The 18299-nt window shown below is 42.5% G+C and overlaps 1 protein-coding gene across 1 annotated transcript in view; it reads left to right on the top strand.

Moving 5' to 3' along the window:
- KPNB1 (karyopherin subunit beta 1) overlaps positions 1 to 18299 on the top strand; it is a 34076-nt gene that overhangs the window by 8421 nt on the left and 7356 nt on the right. The window contains exons 5-16 of the mRNA XM_035134979.2: positions 607 to 759; positions 2357 to 2416; positions 5224 to 5313; positions 5756 to 5866; positions 7381 to 7482; positions 8825 to 9049; positions 9874 to 10065; positions 10447 to 10577; positions 11971 to 12118; positions 12600 to 12671; positions 13782 to 13926; positions 16950 to 17032. Of these exons, the coding sequence (XP_034990870.1) occupies positions 607 to 759; positions 2357 to 2416; positions 5224 to 5313; positions 5756 to 5866; positions 7381 to 7482; positions 8825 to 9049; positions 9874 to 10065; positions 10447 to 10577; positions 11971 to 12118; positions 12600 to 12671; positions 13782 to 13926; positions 16950 to 17032 (1512 nt within the window). The remainder of the gene's footprint in view (positions 1 to 606; positions 760 to 2356; positions 2417 to 5223; positions 5314 to 5755; positions 5867 to 7380; positions 7483 to 8824; positions 9050 to 9873; positions 10066 to 10446; positions 10578 to 11970; positions 12119 to 12599; positions 12672 to 13781; positions 13927 to 16949; positions 17033 to 18299) is intronic.

Below are 18299 nucleotides of genomic sequence, written 5' to 3'. Positions count from 1 at the left end.
AGTGGCTTAATATTTGAATCTGAACTTCCACTTAGTGGGCTCATCCCCCAAGTCAGTTACGTTGTGTGCCTGCCACTTTGTCACACCAAGTTATAAACTAATCTGTAGAACATGGTATCTGTGTACTACAATTTCATGAAGGAAAGCTCTTTCAGAAAGTGTGTGGAGATGTGAGTGTGTGCCAACAGAGGGAAGACTGCTGGGGTGTGTGTCTCATTTCTTTTTTCCTGCTTCACTTCCATCTCCACCATGCCTACTGTTGCACTGGTCCTATTGCCACAAATTTCTTCTTGTTCCTTTTCCTCTGCTGCACCACTGTTCTTCAAGGAAAAAATGCTGTGCTCTGGGAACCTAAATGTTTGAGGACTTTCACTTGTGTTCCCTACAAGATCAGGCATGCTGCTGACCCAAAGTAACTAGATACATTTGTTACGGAGAACAAAGCATGCATTTATTCTGTACTTGCATGGAATATCTGTCACTGTAGGTTAGAGCTCTGAAGTGAATTGGGTGCTTAGCTGTTCTGCGAGACACCTCCATCCTGGTTGTGATCCGGCAAAGAATCTCCTCTTGACATTTCTTGCTTGCTTTGATTCCTGTTTTTAGGATCCAGAACAGCTTCAGGACAAGTCTAATGAGATATTGACAGCCATTATCCAGGGCATGAGGAAAGAAGAGCCAAGTAATAATGTGAAGCTAGCGGCTACCAATGCACTCCTTAACTCTTTGGAATTCACCAAAGCAAATTTTGACAAAGAGGTAAGTGGACAAATGTTAGTGTGGTAGAGAGTGAGTGTGGCTGAAGAGGGAAACTAATGGGACATGAGAAATAAATCCATGGTCCGTGATGAGAAACCATGCACCACTCTGAGTTTTGATGCATTCCCATTTCTGCTGAGACTTGGATTTGTGTGTTAGCAGCCGGTTGTGAGAAGCACAATCCTATTGCAATGGTGAAGAGTGAATACTAAATCAACTAAAATTGTAACTCTCAAATAATCCTGTGAATTTTAACTGATATGCTACCAGAGGCACTCTAGGAACTCCGTAAAAGAGTTTTGCAGCTTGTAAGCTAGCACCTCCTTCCATGTCCTTGATGGAGATCACTTCAGTACATAGGGAGCGAAGCAGTCTCTTGGGTATGCAGGGCCTGCAATTTGCTTCCTAAGCAGTCTATGCTCTGACGCCTAGTTTGTGAGTTCTTCTCCATCTTGGGGTGTGATACTGCCTGTGGATGAATTCCTTTGTCTGAATTTGCTGCGTAACTATTTCTCAAGCATTGCCGGTGTCTTTTGGGCAAGAGCTATGTTTTAGCATTTTTGGCAAAGTAGTGCAGACCAGCTTTTTTATCAGTCAGTACAGGCAATGTCACCCCTGCCCTTCAGCCTTTGGAAACCATTAAAGCAGTCTCTGGAATGGTGATTGCAGGGCCCCAGGTCTTAGGTTTTTTTTTCTTCTTTTAATTGGCTGAGGCAAGGAAGGAAGCTCTCATGTAGCCTAAATGGAGATCTGTAATCCTTGCCTCTTCAATGTAGAGGCTTTTGGAAAGAACGATGGAACCTCTCCGAATGGGTGCAAATCATTTATTTCAGTTTTCTACACCCGAGAAATAATTGCTGAAGTAATCTTCCTTACCTTTTGGTATCTAAATTTACCAGAAAATGTAAATATAAAGAATTCAACTACTTAATTAGCTGCTTTAAAAAATTGAAATAACTGCAGTGTTCTGGGAAGACAATCAGGGTTTTTAAAAAATCTTGCAGAGTCAGTTGGTACTTAGCAGTCTAACCCTTTTCTATTTTGTGAAAATGAGAAGTCCTGTTTTTAACAAGTCTTAGTTAAAAAAAACTTATTTCCAGCCTATTACATTAAAAAACTCAAATAATTACTGAGAAAAGAAACCAGAGCGGCCGAATGTCAGAGCCTACCTTTTCACGTGGAAAGCAGAGTTATGATACCCTGATTTGCTTTATATCCTGCAGTTTTTTAAAAATTTGGTCCTTGACTTAAATGAACACAAGTCAAAATATATTTGATCATGATACCCTCAGCTTTCTTTTTGTATAAGCCGATTGCTTGTAGGTGACAATAGTGGCTGACCTGTTTGTCAAAGCTGTCGGTAGGAGGAGACACTAATTTATGCCCCAAGCACGCTAGAGTTTGAGCCTTTTCTGATCATTGTCCATGCTTCACTGGCGGGTTGCCCGTATATTGAGAACCACAGCTGGCAAGAAAAACTGAAATTGTCAGTTTTTTAGTACACTGTTGTATTTTGGAAACAAAATACTTTATTGCCAGGAAGCTTTGACACTTCCAGTCCTAATCATCTGTGTTTCTCTCTTCTCTCTATTTCCAGTCTGAAAGGCACTTTATTATGCAAGTAGTCTGTGAAGCAACACAGTGTCCGGATACAAGGGTAAGTTAAGTCCTAAACTGTTGTCAATAGTAATTGATAGTAGTCAGTTTTCGAAACTCCCATTGTTCTAGGTGCATTTTGCGACGGAGATTTTCATTAGTGTGAACAGTTTCTGAGCTCTAGGCGCAGTACCACGCCTAAGATTTCAGATTAAAACTGCAGGGTGGAAGGAAAGGAGGACTGTTTTCAGCTACTTCCCCACATCCCCACTTCCACTCCCCACTGGAGAAGAGACCCTCTTAAGAATATTAGAGGGGCGGGCAGGGGAAGGACTACATCATGTGAAAAATGAACATAATATTTTAGCTGCCGTTCATTCATTTTCAACTCAGTATTCTTGTTATAAAAAAAAGCGCGCCTAGACACTACGTTGTTGTGCCCATAACCTAGGTTTAAGGTGCCATTTAGCTCCTAGCTTTCATATCTCAGTTTCTAGCACTCGTTCTGGTATATGGAACTAGTCAGAGCATACTTCTTTCTCCAAAACGAGTATGAGAAATGTCTTTAAATAATCCTGTTTTTAACTGTTTCTTTATTCAAGAGAATCAATATATGTGGTGCTTTAGAATTGTGTACACAAAACAAAAGGCATGTATCTGTCCCCAAAGAACTTGCAATCTAAATTGACAGTGGGGCAGACAACTAAAGAATGGGGAAAGGACATCTGGGTAGGCAAAGTATTAATGTGAGCAAATCCCATTGTGCATCCTTAAGCTAGGGTGCAGTTGGAGATGCGGGTTAAAAGGCTTGGAGAGATTTGAGGAGGAGCTTGATGTGGTCTGAGCATTGGGAGAAATGAATGATATCAGCAGTGGCGTTTTGGGTAGAGGTGGGAGGGTTGATGCAGGCAGGTCAAAGAAGAAGAATACAGTATGCTATATAGTAAAGGAAGGAGATGGCCAGAGCATGGGCCACACAGTTTTAGCTGAGGGGACTTTAAGAGGGGACATTTTTGCCAGCAAGAAGCAATGCAATTTAGCAACGTAATTGAACATTGGGGAGAGGAACACAAATGAGTCAAGTATAATACTAGGGCTGCAGAGCCTGGTTTCAGTTGCAAGCAAACATGATCTGCACCTGCAGAGGTGATGCTTGTGAGTTGCTATCCTAGGTCTGTCTAGCCCAGCATTCTCTTTCCAGCTGTGACAGCCAGATGCTGCTTAGAAGCTGGTAAGTAGATGGAATAGCAGTGTAGCTGTTTTTGGCAGTGGCAGGTAATCTGGATCATGCTTCCATTTTCAGCTCTGGCAGCTAATAAGTCATTGGTTCATACCTCTTGTGAACTGTGGTGTTGGGTTTTGCAGTTGGATCTCTCCTGAGTATATGTGGCTACCTCATTACCACGATTGCCTGTCTACTGGGAATGGGTCTGATTGTGAACCTTTGTCTATTCTCGTAACTTCAGTTATGGTGATGGTCCTAACAGACTGTGGATACTGAGGTCATGTGGCCCCATAATTATGCAGGCTTCAACCCTGCTGGTTCCAAGAGGCCACTGGAGGGGATGTGCTGCGTTGAGCACTAGCACAAGACTCCTTGGCTTTGGTGAAAGCTTTTTGGTGCTTTGTCTGCAGCGTTATTATGAAATATAAGGTGAATACATCTGATAATTCACCATGGGAACAAAATAAACTATACTTGATCAAGTCATCTTTATTTATTTTTTATATATCTAATATTTACTGTATTAAGTTTTCGTTTTACAATATTTAAACATATCTTCATTTTCACATTATTTTTGCTCATATGAGCTAATCGACTCCCCTCCCATCACATGGTTACTTTAATTTTTATTTTGTCATCGCATTTGTACTTCTTCCTGATTACGTTTCATCATTTCCGATTACAATTTTTTTAAAGAATATGTAAAAAGGTAGAATTTTCATCTTTACAAGTCTTATTAAGTCAATCCTGCTAGCGTTGTTAATTGTTTACTTGATCAAGTCATCTTTAAGGCAGCTTCCAAAAGGTTGCACACATAGGTTATCAAGTGGTTGTTACATTGTAGCATCCTTCCTGCCAAACAGTGAATTCTGCAGCTGGTTGGAAGTCTGGAGGAGGAAATCGGGAGTCATCAATTTCTCCTTACCACTTGGCAGGATCACTAGCTTACCAAGAGATTCAATGCATCAAATCCTCAACGTGTTAAATTGTTGCTTGGCAAATTATTGTACTTAATTGTCCATAACCAAGTTTGATTCACACAGACATTTTGAAGCGATGCCCTGCGGCAACGTTCTTCCCTGTTGTTGTGACAAAGCAGTCTTGTGGGAAATCATTCTGGGTTGTGACAAAGTAATCGTGTCTTGAAAAATGATAGAAAACGAGCATTTAAAGAGCTTGGCCGTGTAGGCATTCCATAAGAATGGGTGCTTTAGTGTAAGGCAGGTTGCCTTTCTACCAAGCCTTTTCAGAAGAGAAGAGTCCTGGCAAAATGGCAAAGCTTGTGGCATTGCTGCTTTTAATGCACTGTAGTGATACAATGGTCTACTTCAATTGTTATTTTTCATAGCTAGGAAGGCTCACATCTTTCATTACTATGACATTTACTGTATTAAAAATACCATAGGAAGGCTATTTCTCTGGCACAATGTGCAAAATGCTTTACATTCCTCCTTTTGTTCCAGTCTCCCAGTAGTTTTTTTCCCCATTTAGAATTGGGAAGCAGACCATGAATTGCGGCTTGGTCGACTAATGCAGTATGAACTGCAGATTTTTTGGGGGGATCCATGTTCCACAATAAGCTATTTTTGCTTCCACAAAGCATCCATAGAGGTAATGGGCCCTGTCTTTTTATTTGCTTTTAGGTGCGAGTAGCTGCCTTACAGAACTTGGTGAAGATTATGTCCCTCTATTATCAGTACATGGAGACGTACATGGGTCCTGCACTTTTTGCTGTGAGTATTCAAGCCTGAGAATCAAGAACGGAAGTGTAGGTGCATTGTCTTAGTAAAGCAGGAACAATGATCTCAAATGAAAAGTGACATTGATGAGGTAGCTCTACAAGGAATTCAGTTCTGGTTAAATGTCTGTGATGAAGAAATGGACCTTGCTATTGAGGCATCAGAGGTGAGTGATCAGGGGGTAACCGTTCTAACTTTCTGTAACAGCCTTTGGTCCATGATGAGAAACCATGCACCACTCTGACTAAAGTGATGCGATGACCTATAATGCTGAGACCGAACTTTCCTAAGAGCAGGAGGTGCTATTAGCTTTGAAGGAGACGGGGCATATCTCCTCCTTAAGAGGATATTGCTGGACCCAAAAATACTTGTCTTGCTATTGTCTTAGTAAAGCAGGAACAATGATCTCAAATGCCTTCTCTCTTTCTCTCCAAAGATCACAATTGAAGCTATGAAAAGTGACATTGATGAGGTAGCTCTACAAGGAATTGAGTTCTGGTCAAATGTCTGTGATGAAGAAATGGACCTTGCTATTGAGGCATCAGAGGTGAGTGATCAGGGGGTGACAGTTCTAACTTTCTGTAACAGCCTTCGGTCCATGATGAGAAACCATGCACCACTCTGACTAAAGTGATGCGATGACCTATAATGCTGAGACCGAACTTTCCTAAGAGCAGGAGGTGCTATTAGCTTTGAAGGAGACGGGGCTTATCTCCTCCTTAAGAGGATATTGCTGGACCCAAAAATACTTTAAAAGAAAAGAAAAAATAAAGATAACCATTTGTAGTGCAGTGTTATACCTTAAACTACAGGCAATAACTGATCTACAGGCGTCCAATTGACACGTGATGGCGCATTGCAGCAACTGGAAGTGGCCGGAAAAGGAGGCAAGGTGGGCTTATGTTTGCCCTGCCAAAGCGCCCAGAGGTCAAGAATGTTACCCCAGCACAGATGGGTTGCTGCCTGCAAATACAAACAGAACAATACTTACAGGGGGAAGGAGGTTTGGGGGGGGGAGAGGGAGGGAAAAAAGGGAGGGGTAGGCTTTGGTAGTGCCTACTAGGACCCAGGTGGCGCTGTGGGTTAAACCACAGAGTCTAGGGCTTGCTGATCAGAAGGTCGGCGGTTCAAATCCCTGCAATGGGGTGAGCTCCCGTTGCTTGGTCCCAGCTCCTGCCCACCTAGCAGTTCGAAAGCACATCAAAGTGCAAGTAGGTAAATAGGGACCGCTCCGGCGGGAAGGTAAACGGCGTTTCCGTGTGCTGCTCTGCTTCCCCAGAAGCAGCTTTGTCATGCTGGCCACATGACCCGGAAGCTGTCTGCGGACAAACACCGGCTCCCTCGGCCAATAATGCGAGATGAGTGCCGCAACCCCAGAGTCGGGACATGACTGGACCTAATGGTCAGGGGCCCCTTTACCTTTTTACTAGGAATATACTGCACACAAATATTTCAGGGTGCAGATCCAGATGTCTGGGTGTTTGGTATCTCTGTGTCACCCGGTAAAGACAGCTTTTTCATATGCTACAGGTGTAAATAAGTCTTCTGACCCCTGAGCATTTTCCATTGCTGGTCACACTTTTAACCACCAAGAGGATATACAAAGTCCTATTACATTGCCCCTCCATCAAGGTCCGTAGCAGTGGAATATAATTGAATGTAGTATGAGCATCTTGAGATTTTTAGTGATTTTCCTAGGATCACGTTAACACGGACAATGACTTCTGGCCAGAATAGGCTATCTATAGGGCATGGCCAGATCATAAGTTACCTTCCAAACTACAAGCAGCAACCAAGATTTGGTCTTGACTTACCACTTGTTCAGCGAAAACGGTAAGCCCATGTCCAGACAACATGGCAATCCAGACTCTGGCTTGGTTTTTTTTGCAAGGGGGATGTGTAGCAGGTTTTCTTAGTTGCAAACAATAGTTTAATATGATATGTGAACTGGGCTTAGGTGATCTTCAGAGAGCCCAGGTGGTATTTAAAGTTTCTATTAAGCAAGCCAGTTTCCAATGGATGATTGAAACTAATGGAAATCGGTGTGGATTTTGTTTTTAGGCAGCAGAGCAAGGAAGACCACCGGAGCATACCAGCAAATTCTATGCCAAGGGTGCCCTCCAGTATCTTGTCCCAATTCTCACGCAGACACTGACCAAACAGGTAAGTGATGGGTATGCCCGTGTCACTGTGCACTGTTAGTGTGGCTAAGGGCCTGTGGCAGCAGTTCTTGCAAGTTTGAAGGAACAGCACTGGAATATATCCTGCTCCACTGAAAATAATAGCGTGGTCTTAACAAAATAATGTGCCCCATTCTACAGTGGACTGTCTTTTCCTATGACTTGCTATTGTACAAGGTCTTTGAACTACCCATGGCAGTCTTTGGTCTGTGGTGAGACTGCATTCACTTTACTCATCAGCAATGTGCCACCCCCTCTACTTGTTGCCATATAGAGGCTCAGAACTCTTGAGTACTCTCCACTCCAATAGGAGGCAGGTTCTTTGAAGGAACACTCTGCTCAGGGCTGGACCCGGAGGTGTCTTCCGCTTCTCAGAAGCTTGTATTTCTAGAAAGCACATAAGCAATACTTTGGTTTTGTCAACCTGAAGCTGTCCCTTAGTATATGCTACTCTTTTATATTAAGCTGTTACATCTGGGTTTTTAATTAAAAACTGCAAAATGGGAGATTCAGGAGGCAATGGGTCTTTTTGGTTCAAATTAAGCCTCTCCATAGTATTAAAAATATTTCTTGTATTCTATAGAGCAGTTACCACAAGAATGCTCTGTTTATAAAGTAGCTTTCCAGTTTCTGGAAACAGCCTTCGGTCCATGATGAGAAACCATGCACCACTCTGACTAAAGTGATGCGATGACCTATAATGCTGAGACCGAACTTTCCTAAGAGCAGGAGGTGCTATTAGCTTTGAAGGAGACGGGGCTTATCTCCTCCTTAAGAGGATATTGCTGGACCCAAAAATACTTTAAAAGAAAAGAAAAACTAGAGATAACCATTTGTAGTGCAGTGTTATACCTTAAACTACAGGCAATAACTGATCTACAGGCGTTCAATTGACACGTGATGGCGCATTGCTTCATGTGTGTGGTAACTAACTTTTTTATTTTTATTTTTTTTGCTTTGTGAAATTGACTCCGTATACAGCCGTACCTTGGAAGTTGAACAGAATCTGTTCGACTTCCAAAACGTTCGGAAACCCAAGCACGGCTTCTGATTGGCTGAAGGAAGCTCCTGCAGCCAATCGGGAGCCGCGGAAGCCCCGTCGGACATTCGGGTTTCAAAGAATGTTTGCAAACCGGAACACTCACTTCCGGGTTTGCGGCGTTTGGGAGCCAAAACGTCCGAGTACCAAGGCGTTTGAGAGCCAAGGTACAACTGTAGTTTGCTTTGGCCTGGATTCTCAGTTCTACCTACTAGTTTCAAAAATGTCATGCCTTGCTTATGTAGTCTAGCAGAGATTGATTTGGGTGTTGTCTCTTTGACCTTAGGATGAGAATGACGATGACGATGACTGGAACCCCTGCAAAGCTGCTGGGGTCTGCCTCATGCTCCTGGCCACTTGTTGTGAAGATGACATTGTCCCACATGTTCTGCCCTTCATCAAAGAACACATAAAAAACCCAGATTGGCGATATAGAGATGCTGCTGTCATGGCATTTGGATGCATTTTGGAAGGACCAGAGCCCAACCAGCTCAAACCCCTTGTTATTCAGGTAAGATGTAGTAGTCGTGGGGGGTATTTGAACTTTGGAGCCACGAGGGCATACGTAGTATTGGTATTGGCTTGTCCATTTGTCCAGTTGTTTAGTTTTGATTAAAAAAGATCTCACTGTATGTGGTCCTTGGTCACCATATGTGGTCCTTGGTCACCTGTAAAAATGTGTGCGCTTTTTTAAAAAAGCATTTTATTACAATGAAACAATAATATGACAAATGCATTCTGAAATAACCCATAAAAGACCAAATCATAGCAATATAAGCCAAACCCATTTTGTCACAGGTGGCATAATAGAAAAGAATCTGAGCATAGCAATTCAATAGACATTGGCTCTTGTATATGAGAAGTCAACAAACAAGACGTCAACAAACAGCAACAAGACAATTTGCTTCAGATTCCCTTTAATAACCAGGTGTGCCTTCTTTCTACAAAAGTCAAAAGGCCCTAAGGAACATGAATAAGCTAAACATTGTGTGCATTTCTGTGTAGATCATGAGTCATGTCTGAGCAGGCACAGCCGTAGGAAATACTGTATGGACTTTTGATAGAAAAGGTTGTAAAGTTTGTTGCCCCGGGACTGTAGAAATGAGGGAATAGTACACTGGTGTTTCACCAGCCAGAGGGGCAAGAGCCATGGGGTCGTTTTATCTCCCTCCCCAAAGAGAATACCATGGCAAGATTAGCTATTGGCCAGAGAAGAACAGCTTGTTCCCTGACCCCACCCCCAAGATCAGAAAGAATGTCCCTTCCAACTATCTAAAAGGCATATGAATATAAAATAAAGGGTATTGACTTCTTAATTATCCATTTCTCTTCCAGGCTATGCCTACCCTAATAGAATTAATGAAGGACCCCAGTGTAGTAGTAAGAGATACAACTGCATGGACTGTGGGTCGGATCTGCGAGCTGCTCCCAGAAGCAGCCATAAACGATATTTACCTCGCTCCGCTGTTGCAGTGTCTAATTGAAGGCTTGGGTGCAGAGCCTAGAGTGGCCTCCAATGTATGCTGGGTAAGACAGAATCCTTTTTCTGTGGTGAGACTTGGCAGTTTGGATTCATCAGAAGAAAACCACAACTAGTGTTTGGGGAGCAGCAGCTGTGCGGAGTCAAAGTGGTGGGGTTGTGTTGCTTTTATTGGTCCAATATTGGGAAGTGACTTTGTGTTTAGGTTTTGTACAATGCACACCTGGTTCAGCCAGTGGGGCAGGAAACCACTTAGAACTTGTGCTGATTCTAAGTTGTGGTGACAGTGCTGTTTTAATTTGATTTTATATCATGGGGATGAGGGAATTTGATTTTATATCATGGGGATGAAAACGATTGCTAGTGGGACATTGCTTTCCTGAAACAGTGTTCTCCTTTCTAAGCTGTTGACATCTGCTGTCTTTCAGGCTTTCTCTAGTTTGGCAGAAGCTGCTTATGAAGCTGCTGACGTGGCTGATGATCAGGAGGAGCCTGCAACGTATTGCTTATCCTCATCATTTGAACTAATAGTTCAGAAACTATTAGAGACCACTGACAGGTAAAGAAGCCTGTAGCCTGTGAGCCGTTGCCCTTCTGTAGTTAGCTTCAAACTCTTAAGATATTTCTGTTGAGAAGGTAGCCCTAGTAAAACCTGGTTTAGGCAAAATATCAGTAAACTTCAATAGAGGTTGAACCGCATGCATCCATTTGAGTGCAGGAAAAGCACAGAATGCAGCTTCCTAAAAAGAAGTTGGTGTTCACACACACACACACACAAAATGCACACTGTTGCAAAGATATGCACAAAGCCATGTGCACAGTGTATTCAAAATTTCAGAATTCAGAGTGACTTAAGTTTCTTAAGCTCTTTGCCCTTAATATGACTAGCAGAAGTAGCAGGGTTTTGTGTAAAATAATAAAATACTGTATGCAGAATTGTATGAAATCATGCATGTTTGCTTAACATGTATGATTGTGCAGGTTGCAAAATTCCATTTCTCTCATCATAGAAAATGGGATACCCTGATACAGAATGCTGTTGTTTTCTTAGCATAGGGTGTGACCAACCCTAGGCATAGGCGACTTGAAGCTTGAGTTTTATAATGTCACAGTTCCAAAAGGGAACTTTACTTCAGGCAGAGAGGAAAGGTAGCTAACTTCTCTTAATTACTAGAGCAAAATTGGACTGCAAAATCATATAAACTAAAGCAAGTCAAAGCATTTATTTAGCTGGCTGTGCACTGTCTCAGACTTGGCAACCTTTCATTGTATGCCAGATGGAGATCCTGTGCGTATCTACCCCTGAATATGGTCTTATAAAATACATTGTCCTGCCCATTTATGCAATGTACAGCAGCTTTTGCCAACTTTGTGCTCTCCATATGTTTTTGAACTGCCATTCTCATCACACCCTGCAACCTGAAAGTACTTTATGGGCCTTCAGTCTATTTCTGAATTGAGCTATGATCATGCTTTATACTTCAAAAAATAATTGGCTGAGTTGACTGTGGCTACTTTCTGAAAGAGCTCTGTTGTTGTGGGATTGTAGAAGTGAGGATATGAGCACTCTGGCCACCCCTGCCAGGCACTGGTACCTGTGCCAACAGGAAGATCCCCTCTTTCCTAAGATACCCTCACGGCAAAGGAGAGATTGACCATGACCAGAGGTTGAAGATCTATAAGGAACCCTGTTTTTTTTCTCACCCTGACTGAAAGAACTCTGCAACACCTGAACTCATTCATAGTTTTATACTGCCCAATTAACCACATCTGTTGCCTGCTTGGTTCTTCCCATCGCTTTCAGTTTGATCTGCCTTTAATGGTGTTGCTATCCACATTTCAGTTATGCCAGTAGAGAGGTGGACAAAAGTTAAATCTTGCCATGATGGTTAGCATTTAACTTGAATTGTGTTCTTTAGGTGGTTAAAAACAATCTTTTCTTTCTTCTTCAGGCCTGATGGACACCAGAATAACCTAAGGAGTGCTGCTTATGAAGCTCTGATGGAAATAGTGAAAAACAGTGCCAAGGACTGTTACCCTGCTGTTCAGAAGACAACTTTAGTCATTATGGAACGGCTACAGCAAGTGCTCCAAATGGAGGTTAGCTGGATGGCAAAAAAGTGTTGATGTGTGCCCCAACAAATGAGTAGTGCTGAATGGAGTAGTTATAACTTTGCAGTGATAGTGGAGGTAGTTCTTTGTGTCTTTTTGCATGCTTTCTATCATTTCCTGCAAAGTTCACTTATAAGTTTTGAAGGAGGGGGCTTAATATGTACAAAAACTGGAATATAAGCACCACTTGCTACCATTAATGGGATTCCCAAGTATGCATATGTTCTAAGCTGCCTTGAGAATTATTTTAACTTTGGAAAGGCAGCATACAAAATGATTGATTGGTTGATTCAAGTTATTTTGCCCTGATTTAAATGTTTATCCCTCTAACCACAGTACAGTATGTCCATGTAAACATAGGCTTTCACCTAACATAATCATAAGAGGCCAGAGTTTGTTCTGGTTATAGAATTATTGATGCGCTGTGCTATTCCTAATTATGACACCTGGATATATATCTTCTTTTCAGTCCCATATCCAGAGCACGTCTGATAGAATCCAGTTCAATGATCTGCAGTCTTTGCTGTGTGCCACTTTACAGGTAAAAACTTGTTCTTAAATTTATATGCAGCGTGAGGACATGCAAAAGTACTTGGCATGAGGGCTAGTGAGGAGAGATCAAGGGAAAACAGATGTGAGTTGAGGTTTTTCACAGGTGTCTCCAGGAATACTTCTGTAACTCAAACGTCATATTTTTTTCTTTTGAAGTTGTGAATAAGAATGCTGCCTAGAAATAGTTTAACGGGGGGTATGGAACACAGTATGTTTCTTTGGGGGGGGAATCCCCCTTGTCCAAATATCAGCTCATCACTTATTTGAAGGGGTGTCTTAAGGAAAGATGGTGAGGCAGTAAGAGATTAATACAGGAGGGTACTGACATGGTGCCCTCCAGATGTTTCTGGACTACAGCTTCCATCATCCTCACCATTGGCCAGATTGCTGGGGTTGCTGGGAGTTGGGGTCCAGCAACATCTAGAGAGCACCACAATAGGGGCGACCTATTAAAGCTAGCACATTTCCCATCATTCTTCCTGCTGCAGAGTTGTATTTTAAGGTCAGATATAAGCCAGCCAGGACCTACTCCCAGTCTAAAATGAATTGCCCAGAGAAAGCGTCTACAGTGAAGAAAGAGCAAAGTACCAGTTTGAAAACTCTGGAAACTGGATCCTCATCATTACAGGCCTTTTCTGTGGTGGCTCCCCATATGTGGAATGCTCTCCCCAGAGTGGCTCACTTGGTTCCATCATTGCATGTCTTTACGTGCCAAGCAAAAACATCCCACTTAACCCAGGCCTTCATCCATTTAACAATCTATGGCCTTTTAAATGGGATTTTTTTTGGGGGGGTGGACACGACCTGTTGTTATTAATTCTTCTACAATTGTTTTATTGTATTTTATTGTTATGCTATGTAAAATATGTTTTTGATGTTGAACACTGCCCTGGAATCTTCAGATAGAGAGTCGCATGTAAATTGAATTTTAAATATATTTAAATTTTTACACATACAGTAGCTCAATCTGCAGAGTTCATGGGTGTTCACCTCTGGGTGTGGGGGTGTATATAGAGTTGGAGGGGGAGGCTGACATCTGGGGAGAAAATCTGATCTGAGAGACTCTGTCTAAGTTCTCCTTTTCTCACCGAAATCCCAGAATGTCCTTCGTAAAGTGCAGCACCAAGATGCTTTGCAGATCTCAGATGTGGTGATGGCATCTCTCTTGAGGATGTTCCAAAGCACAGCAGGGTCAGGAGGTGTCCAAGAAGATGCCCTCATGGCTGTCAGCACCTTGGTAGAAGGTCAGTGCTTTATTCTGTACAGGGGGGTCTTGGAGGGAGTGATTCTTAAGTATATAAACCAAGGTCTGCAGGCGCATGTTTGATGGCCTTGAAGCTCTCAGAATGCTGATGTAATGCTCCAAAAACCAATTTCACGTATGGCATTTCTCGCTATATTTGCGGTAGGAAAGTGGAGAATGGGTGAGCCATGGTCATGGAGAGAACTGCTGGAGGCTGTTCCAGGAATCAGTGGTACTTTAATTGGTTGGATTGCTGCCTGGACCATCAAGCTGTAGTAGTCAATAGCCTGGTGTTGTGGAACTTCTTTCCTGCCTATACCATCTTTTATTAAGAGAAGGAAGTGTTTGCTTGGAAAAAAGTAAACTTCTGGTGAGAATGAGGACAATATGAAATAATGGATGTGGAGCGTGGGATCTCTGTTAAGGCAGAATAGAACTTGTAGGGAGGGGATAAAATGGTTCTTTTCAGGAAGCGATTAAGCAAAACATTCACCTTTTAGTGACATCTGGGGTGGTGTAGTCAAGTTTGCCTGCTGCTTTAGTATATAGTAATTGCATAATAGGACTTAGTTTTAGGGCCTCACTATTTGGCAGCCAGCCAGTTTGTGGCTACTGCCAATGCTTCCCTTGTGCAGAGGTGGGGGCTGCAGGGTCTCATCTCTGACTGTGCTAGACTTCAGAGCTGTTTGGAAGCAAAGTGAGTTTTTGCTACTTTGGAGGACCTCGGCACTTCTATCGCAGGTATCAGCCTTCCACCTTTCTTCTGTATCTGAGGAAGCCTGTGTAGCTAATTTGCAGACATTCTGAGCTTTGGAGGTGCCTTGGAATTCTAGAAACAAGGTCAAACACAAGTTTATCACCTTCCACATGCTGCTAAGTTCTCCTCTGCAGCTTTTTTTGTCCTTTGTTGGGAGCTACCTTTTATGACTTCACATATTCCTTACGGAGAGAGGCAGACCTCTATCTTGACTTCTGTTTTGTTTTTTCTATTCACATGGCTAACGGCAAAATAGAACACAGCAGTTATGACTCAAGAAAAAACAAGACCTGCCATTTAATTTAATACATAATGCTGTGTATTTCTTAAAGCTCCTTGCCCCATACTAACAAAGCTTATAAGGGATGCTCCTATGGAAAATGTAGCTAAAGCTGCAATGCTTTTACACAGCTGCCTGGGAGTAAGTTCTTTTTTTCTTTTAAAAATTATTTTAATTAAAACAAATTTAACAAAACAATTTACCAATCAATATACCCAATTACACACACCCCTTTTATTCCCTCCCATCCATCCCTCTCCCACCCTCCAAGGACTTCCCTCAGCTCCCTCTCTGGTTTGTTTATACATATTGTTCTTCATGTCGTAAAATTGTACATTGTAAAATTGTACATTACCTTACCTTACCTTACCTTATCATCTGTTCTACTAATAAATTTGTGGGTCTTTATTCAAAACCTGCCAAGGAGTCCAAATCCTTTCGCTGTCTTTTTAAATGATTTGTAAAAAGTTCCCATTCTTCCTTGAAGTCGCAATTGTCCTTCTGCTGCAATTTGTATGTTAACTTTGCCAGCTCCACATAGTTCATCAGTTTTTCTTGCCATTGTTCTTTCCTTGGTTGCCTGGGAGTAAGTTCAATTGAATACTGTGAGATTGGATTCTGAGCAGACATGCATAAAATTGCCCTATCGCTGTTTGAGGTGTGGAGAGTTTTATTAGACAGTTACCTGTTCAGAAAGCTTTTCCAGTGATTATGCCACCCTGATAACCTGAAGAGCAGGATAACATTTTGATGCACACTGTCAAAAGTGAAGTAATAGCTTTAAACTAGCTTGAGATGAATAACGAATTTGTTTTAGAAGAGGTTGGTATCTGTAATGCCCAACCTTTATTCTATCATTGAGTGGCTTCCTGATGCTTGATTTGTTGCATACTGAAGAGTAGATCCAATCATATTAAGTATTGAGTAGATCACAGCGAGCCCTCACCACCATTCCTCCTCCTTTCTGACACTTCTAATAACCACATGGTAGATGAGAAATGATTCATCCTAAAGTTTAGACTGCAACAGTTGATTGTCCTTTTGTGTGCCTTTTATACTACATTTGAAAGCTTTTTTTTTTAAGAGCATTGTTGCTGTGGCTGTTCGTTTGTCTTTTGGAGATAGCTGAAAAAGAACAAGAAATAGTGTACGCATAAATAAGAAACCTAGGTGGGTTAGATGTGGGCTCTGGGAATAAAACACCTGGGTTCAAATCTCACTCAGCTTGGGGCACTAACACAACCTGTGGACTAGCAGGGGCCTCTTTTTCATTTCCTCCTTTTTGTATGGAAACTAGTTATGTCTAGAAGTCCCCATTGACACTTCTGTTCACACAGCTGGCACCAAAGCAGTTTCCAACTGTGTTTTGGATGTGATGCTCAGCAGTTATTTCTGAGATGCAAAGGGATAGTGGAATGACCATGTGCCCAGGAGAGAAGCACACAAGCCTGTGACGCGCTGGCTCCCAGTTTCCTCATCTTAGGATTGGGCAGTGTGCTTGCCATCTGCAGCAAGCCTCGGTGTGACCTTGAATCAGTTCTCATCCTTAGTTCTCTTGTCAGCAGAGAGGAGGAGGACTGGGTGGAGGGGGAAGTCTTATGGGGCTCTTTTTAGACCAGCAGATTTTAGCTACTGTAAAAGTAGATATGCCATCCAGGTAAGTATAGATGCAATATCTGTCATACCAGATGGTGCAGCTGCTTTAGCTTAGCCTTTCAAAGTAGCCTCAATTCTCTGTAACATTAACAACAATCTGTGTGCTTTATTGACATGTGGATTCAGTATATCAGAGGCTGGGGGCCTGTGGCTCACAGGTGCTGTTGGATTTGGTTCTCCTCATTCCCAGCAAACATGGCCAATGGTCAGGGATGATGAGAGCTGTAGTCTAGCAACATGTAGAGGGCAAACGTGGAGATTGTGGTCTTCAGGGCCTTAATTTTAGATGCCCTGACTGTTTCTTGTCTCCCCCCCCCCACCTTCTCCATAGTTTTGGGAGGAGAATTTCTCAAGTACATGGATGCCTTCAAACCTTTCCTGAGCATTGGGTTGAAGAACTACGCTGAATACCAGGTAAGGCTCTTCACTCACATAACTTTTTGGTTTTCTTGAGTTTAGTTGGCCTGCATGGTGTGAGATTTGGAACACAGAGGCTGCCCTAGGAAAAGGGGTGGGGAGTCAGGTGTTGTCTCATTTGGAAACTCATTTGTACCCCATGCCACAATTAGGCTTCAGAAAACCTGCTTGCTCCAATAAGAGTATGGTGGGGAGTTACTTTTAGAGAGCAAGAGGGAATGAAATGTGTGGAGCTGAGATGTTTTACTCAGTAGCATCTAGGTAGCATTATCTAGACCAGCAAGAAGTTCAGGCAGTAATTTCAGGTGCATGGAAGAGGTGAACAAACAGTTACTGATCAGAACAATAAGCAGATGTTACCTGAACAGGTTGCTTGTTTTAACAATATAATCCTGAGGCTATAGAAACTTTTTCTCTTTCCCAATTGCTCTTCCTTGCTGATTCCACTTGCCTTGGAATCCTACTGCCAATTATGTGCAGCTCCTCACCAATGCTCTAGAGGGCCCCAGGGTATAATTTGGTGAAAAGATTCTATGGGCTTCTGTGCGTTTTAAATAGTGCTAAAGCTCAGAAGAGGAATCAACGGCCATAGAAAGCAACAGCTTCTCATCGGGAGCACAGTCCTGCTACATGATATTAGCTTATTAGTCCAAGTCAAAAATTGCATGCCATAGGAGCGCACTTACTTTGAAATCGAACCCTGGATTAGCAAAGGTGCAAAATTATTGGTAGTGTGGTGGGCAGGCAAAGACACTTTATTATAGTACCACAGCAGCTGGCTATCCTGTGGCCCTCCAGACAGGGCTAGATGACAAGGCCCTGTATCCCCCAGCTGATGGGAGCTGTAGTCCAACAACCTCTGTGTTACTAGGGAAGACGAAAAGACTCCCCCCCCCTTTAGATCTGTAATAATAATATAAAGCCACACAGAGATCATAATAAAATAAAAAATTCTTTCAGTAGCACCTTAAAGACCAACTAAGTTTTTATTTTGGTATGAGCTTTCGTGTGCATGCACACTTCTTCAGATACACTAGAAACAGAAGTGTCAGACCCTATATATATATACAGAAGGTGGTGGGGGTGGGTGGGAATGGGTGATGGGCTGATGGGAGTGGTAAACCTGTAGATGGCTGATAACGGCTGCTGATGGCTGCAATTAGTCCTGGGGGGGGGGAAGCAAGGGCTGAGGTGCCCAGGACTAATTGCAGCCATCAGCAGCCGTTATCAGCCATCTACAGGTTTACCACTCCCATCAGCCCAT

Source organism: Zootoca vivipara, chromosome 13, assembly GCF_963506605.1.
Source record: "Zootoca vivipara chromosome 13, rZooViv1.1, whole genome shotgun sequence".
Taxonomy (NCBI): Eukaryota; Metazoa; Chordata; class Lepidosauria; order Squamata; family Lacertidae; genus Zootoca; species Zootoca vivipara.
Note: the sequence above shows the minus strand (reverse complement) of the source record. Positions and strands in the feature narration are given on the sequence as shown.